General features: G+C 43.0%; 1 protein-coding gene across 1 annotated transcript; it reads left to right on the top strand.

The window, feature by feature from the left end:
- The first annotated feature begins 1,089 nt into the window (after nucleotides 1-1,089).
- LOC123148246 (adenylate kinase 3) lies at nucleotides 1,090-4,575 on the top strand. Its single transcript, XM_044567633.1, has 6 exons — nucleotides 1,090-1,395; nucleotides 2,613-2,758; nucleotides 2,845-2,964; nucleotides 3,181-3,348; nucleotides 3,970-4,059; nucleotides 4,250-4,575. The coding sequence occupies exons 1-6, from the start codon at nucleotides 1,293-1,295 to the stop codon at nucleotides 4,346-4,348; spliced, it is 726 nt and encodes a 241-aa protein (XP_044423568.1). The 5' UTR covers nucleotides 1,090-1,292; the 3' UTR covers nucleotides 4,349-4,575.
- The last annotated feature ends 1,294 nt before the right edge of the window (nucleotides 4,576-5,869 follow it).

The following is a 5,869-nucleotide window of genomic DNA, read 5'->3' on the forward strand; positions in this document are numbered from 1 at the left end:
ATCTATCTATCACTTTCATAATTAATCCTTGTAAGTAACGAGTTTAAGTTGATTGATAATCCTTTTGTCCGCGTTGGGTGCAAGCATTTGCTTGTGTGTATAGGTGTTGTTGAAGTGAATTTGCTTGGTTCTCCTATTGTCTTGATAACCTTGGTTCTCGCTGAGGAAAATACTTATCTCTACTGTACCGCATCTCCCCTCCTCTTCGGGAAAAATCCCAACATAGTTTACAAGTACCAGCCGCACTTTCAAAGCCTGCCATATGTGTTGGAACGAACACCAACATGGCGGGAAGGAGGCCCGTTGGACTCATTCCATTACCACGATGTCGCTATCGCCTCAACATCACCGATGGGACACACGAACTAAATCTACACGAAAACAAGTACACATCAAACGAAGAACCGAGTTCCCCTCCGTCACCTTGCGCCAAGATGGCGGCTTAAGAAGGAGAAGAAACCCTAGCCGCATTATTATTTTTTGAACATCAGTACATACGCAAGCGCTCATATATACACGCATACACTCATCCATATGAACGCACATACGCACATCCTACCCTTATGAGCACCTCCGAGAAACTGAGCCAACATATCATCTTGAGATTTCACGAAGTCACCGTAGGCGCCTCGTAGTCGATGGGAACGTCTCCTCCCACTGAACGCGTATCGCCGAAAATTCTAAAATAAATTCAGGATAAATGCGAGCACCATGAGTTGAACCCTGGTGGGCTGGAGATACCACTGTCCATATAACCATCCAACCACAGGTTGGTTCGCCCTAGCCGCATTGTGTGTGTTTGTGGGTTGGGGGCGAGGAAACGGGAGGGACTGATTTAGGTGATAGAGTAGGATTAGTTTTCGTTTTTTTTTGTTGAGAAAAAGGATTAGTTTTAGTTGAAATGTTACTTTTTTTAAGTAGGGGAAATTTATTTTTTGAAGTAGGAAAAAGATAGGAGAGAAGAGAAGAGATGGTTTCGTAGTCGAAATAAGAGAAGAGATCATAATGGACTCTTTCTTTTATCCTGTTAATTATTTTCTTATATGTTGGCCGGGCCCAACAAGGCACCACCCCAACCCAGATCCTTCGATTTCTACGTGTCCAGCAGGTTCCAGCCGCCGCCACGACCTCGTTTCTCCCGTCGTCTCTCACCAGCACGCACCAAACCTGCAGCCCCTCCCCCTAATCTCATTGCCTGTTGCCACCCACCCACCGGCTCCACCTTCCGAATCTCGGACGCCTCCGCGCCGGCCGCAGGGCACGCGACTTCCGTTCCGGCGGCGGGGGAAGAGATGGCGGCGAACCTCGAGGACGTGCCGTCGGTGGATCTCATCACCGAGGTGCTCCGCCGCGCCAAGTGCAGCTCCAAGCCCGACAAGCGCATCATCCTCGTCGGTAAAACCCGCTCTTTTCCTTACCCGCTTCGTCTCTTTCTTCCGCTTGTAAGGTTTCTTGCGCAGTCGAGGGGGAAATCTGATCTGTGCTCCGCGTATCTGGAATTGTTCATACTTCCAATGTGGGGAGTTGAATTGGGGGCACTTAAATTCACAATGGTGGAATTAGTTGTAGTATTCTTCACAGGGAGATTGGTTCTAACCGCTCTTTTTTGTGTTGCCACCTAATTAGTACTAATCGCTATGTTTGTGTGGAATTTTAGTAATTGATAGATGTGTGGAATTTTAGTAATTGATATCAATCACTAAGATTCCGCCTAATTAGTAGTAATTGATAGATGTGTGGAATTTTACATCCATGAAAGTTTCTAGAGGATGATGAAACAGAAAGGACTTGTGAATAGTTCCTTGGTGTCATAATCACTTTGGTATCATGTGCAAGCCTTTTTGTGGTTGGTGAGGAGAAAAAAGTGGAATTCTTTGAGTATGAGTAAAGATATAGATTAAAAGCCATAACTTGGGAAGAAAGATATTTATATTCTCTCCTTTTCTTTGTTTGTGTCACCTTTCGCTGGATCCAATGTGTCTTCATATTGTTTTTTCAGTGGTATACCACAAATACAGGTGACGCTATTTATTTTGTTTAGTTTTTGCTGCTACCAATGTGTTAACCTTTTCCATCCTTGTTATAGAATAGAACCTCTAAGCTTTTGAGAAAATGACTTGTGAATAGTTCTCATGTGTCTTTTACTATGTCCAGCAGAGCTGACTACCTGATTCACAACTGCACTTGCGTCATTTTTTTGCATTAACAAAATTTTAAAATTTTGACAACAAAGATGAATAAATCAAATGCAGTCAATATGTGCTACTACATATCAAAATTTCTTGCAAGGCCTTGTTTCATTCTGTGCAGCAGCTTGTTTAGGAATATTGATCTTTATAGCTAGTAGGTAGTATTATCTAACTAGCTGCATCTGACTAGTTGCCTGGCTAAAGGAATACATCATTACATGAGAGTATCTGAATATGATTGTGTACGGAAGAGGTGAGGTTGTGATACATTTGCAGATGCTGAAGAACACACACATAACAATATCAGTGTACTTCTTTAACTATCTATTTCATCTAATTCCTTAACACTAAGTGCTTCTGTGTATATTCTAGATTGCTCTATGCTCGGGCAATATGACAATGTGACATGTATGAATTCTGTAGGTCCACCTGGCTCTGGAAAGGGTACGCAGTCGCCCCTTATTAAGGATGAATACTGCTTGTGCCATTTAGCCACTGGTGATATGCTGAGAGCTGCTGTTGCTGCTAAGACTCCTCTGGGGATCAAGGCTAAAGAAGCTATGAACAAGGTAGGATTTCAAGAAGCAAACTACCAGCAATTAAGAACCAGCAGAAATCTCGTTTGTTAATTCCTTTGTTTCTTGACATTTTGTAGGGAGAGCTTGTTTCAGATGACTTGGTTGTTGGGATTATCGATGAAGCCATGAAGAAACCCTCATGCCAGAAGGGTTTTATCCTTGATGGCTTCCCTAGAACTGTTGTTCAAGCACAAAAGGTCCTTGATCAATATGCATCACCTTGAAAAGCATTCTTTCTGTTATAAGGACATATTTGATAGATGATACTCCCTCCGTCCCATAATATAAGAGCGTTTTCGACACTACACTAGTGTAAAAAATGCTCTTATATTATGGGACGGAGGGAGTAGTAGTTATGTTCTGGGAGCTTCTTTTTTGGGCTTCCTAACGGTTTGTTTGAACAATGGCTGCAGCTTGATGACATGCTGGCAAAGCAAGGCGCTAAAGTTGACAAGGTTTTGAACTTCGCAATTGATGATGCAATATTGGAAGAACGAATTACTGGCCGCTGGATACACCCATCGAGTGGCAGATCTTACCATACAAAGTTTGCTCCTCCGAAGACTCCTGGAGTTGATGATGTAAGTCAAATGCAGAATTCTGGACTGCCTGTATATATCATATTTGCATGAACTTTTTTAGATCATCATCATTGCTTCTCTCTTGCATGCCACCCCCTCAGTTTGCCTCACATTTAACTGTGCTAAGCTGCTATACCCAAATATGTTCAATCTTTGGCAAATATTTATGTTGTGGATGATGAGTTTTCTAGTTTGCTAGATGAAGTCTAGGTTTAATCTTCTTATGGTCTGCTTCTGGTTGTAGGCGCAATAATTTTGACTACTAGAGTGATGTTATGATTTGTTTAAATAGTTGAATATGCCCTCGTGTTCTATTTTTATGGATGCCTTCTATAGCACAATATATCCTTTCCTTCCCTGAAAATATGCTCTTTACGAATTACTACCAGAAATAAATATATTTGACATGTTTTTGCAATAAGTAGAGATTATACATCATTGCTATTATTCTGAACTTTGGTTGTCGAGGCTTATGCTACTGTTTCTGCAAGAGTTCGTATGTTTCATCCAGAAAATATATGTGCACCTGTGATTATTACATCCCTTGATACTATATATTTTTTCCTCAACTGGCATTTTGGTGCAAACTATTGACTTCTGATTCTTCTCCCGTTTACCAAGGTTACCGGAGAGCCCTTGATTCAAAGGAAAGATGACACAGCTGCGGTTTTAAAGTCAAGGCTTGAGGCTTTCCATATGCAAACCGAACCTGTATGTTTTCTCAACCATGTATTCTTCAGATCTTTCTTCCGGATGAAACAGTTCTTCTGTTATTGCCCATCCTTTTGTCGCATACTTTCATTAGTGTCTTTCCTGCCAAACTCTGGTTTCATCTTGCATGAAGCAAAGCAGTTGCTGTTCAGTCAATGTTTTTAATCTGAAAACTGTTTGCTTCTCCCAGGTGATTGACTACTACTCCAAGAATGGCTTGGTGGCAAATCTTCATGCGGAGAAACCACCAAAGGAAGTGACCGTTGAGGTGCAGAAAGCCCTTTCATGAAGCAGCCCATTTTCACATTGAAAACGGCATGTACCAAAGCCCTTGCCTGGGTTCCTAGAACTAGGAAGTAATAAACTGATACCGGCACCGTATGATTCACATTTTCCGCCTGCAATGTGCGTGATTGCACCATTTTGTTACAGCTTTTGCAAGCTCATGATTGGTCCGAGCAATTTAACCGTGCAAATGAACATTCTTTTATACATATGGACATCTTTTTTCATATACATGAATGTTGCTTTATGTCACAATGCCTTGCCATGAACATATGTTTTGGAAATGTATATGTATTCTTGTAGGAGATCATTAGTTTGGGTTATACCTTGGTGTTGCCCTAAAATTCATTGTTGGCGATTGTTTGTTTTTTCCACCGGGGTTAAGATGGAATAATGCCAGAGTTACGGATAATGTCACAGGCTGTTATGGAGGAAATCTAGTGGTGGTTAAAATCAACCCGCGGGGGGGGGGGGGGGGGGGGGGGGGATGTTTTCCTTTTTCTAATTTATTTACTAAAAATATTAATTTTCTCTTTGCCTTATCGGCTTGTCCCTCGCACTATTGCTGCTGCAACTCCACTACGAGAGAGGTGAAATCTGCCGTACGGGCCATGGCCCGCAGCAAGACAGGAGCAGCGCCGCCCATCTCTGACGTGCTTTGTCAACTAGATCTGTCGCGGCTAGTGCCGCCTATCAAAAACTTTGATGGGTCTTTTCTATATGGGTTGCCCGGGACTCGAATCCGGAACTCCAGCATGGTATGACGCTCTGAGTTATGTCTCCATTCCGAAATAAAAGTCTTTTTAGACGTTTTAAATGGACTACAACATACGGATGTATGTAGACATATTTTAGAGTATAGTTCACTCAATTTGCTTCGTATGTAGTCACTTATTGAAATTTTTATATATTTAGGAATGAGGGAGTATTATATATCAATTCTCTTGATAACGGGTTGGTTGATAAAGCTCCATCATGTTGAAAGGCGGTAAGACGGGAGTCGTCGCTGCTGGCTAGCGCTGCTCACCTCCGTCACACTGCGCTGCCTGAGGCCGTGGTCTTAGCTGGAGGCAAGATGGGATCCATCGCGGCTAGATCTGCTCGCCTCAGGCGCGCTGCCCCGCGCTCGTTCGTGTCCTTCGGCCGGCGGCAAAACGGGAGCCGTCGCGGCTAGTGCTGCCTGCCACCTGCGAGCTCAAGGCTAGGGCAAGGTTCTGGCCGACCCGCCCCCTGGGAGATGGCGCCATGGTGGAACTAATGCGCTGTCAGCTGGTGGCCGAGATGCCGCGCAATCGCACTAGAAGATGCGAGCTCGATACAGACTCAACAGGCAAAGGCGAGTGATGATTCATTTTTTCATCTACCTATGTACTAGTAGTATCTAGCTTTGTATTACTAGTAGCTAACTAGCTCTCAATCAGTGCACTGACATATGCACCTACTGAACTTTGAAGTATGTGATCTAAATTTTTTCTCTGCTTCTGAATCACACCATTCAAATTAGTTCATGATCCAGCTGACATTC

This window comes from Triticum aestivum, chromosome 7A (assembly GCF_018294505.1).
Source record: "Triticum aestivum cultivar Chinese Spring chromosome 7A, IWGSC CS RefSeq v2.1, whole genome shotgun sequence".
Classification (NCBI taxonomy): domain Eukaryota; kingdom Viridiplantae; phylum Streptophyta; class Magnoliopsida; order Poales; family Poaceae; genus Triticum; species Triticum aestivum.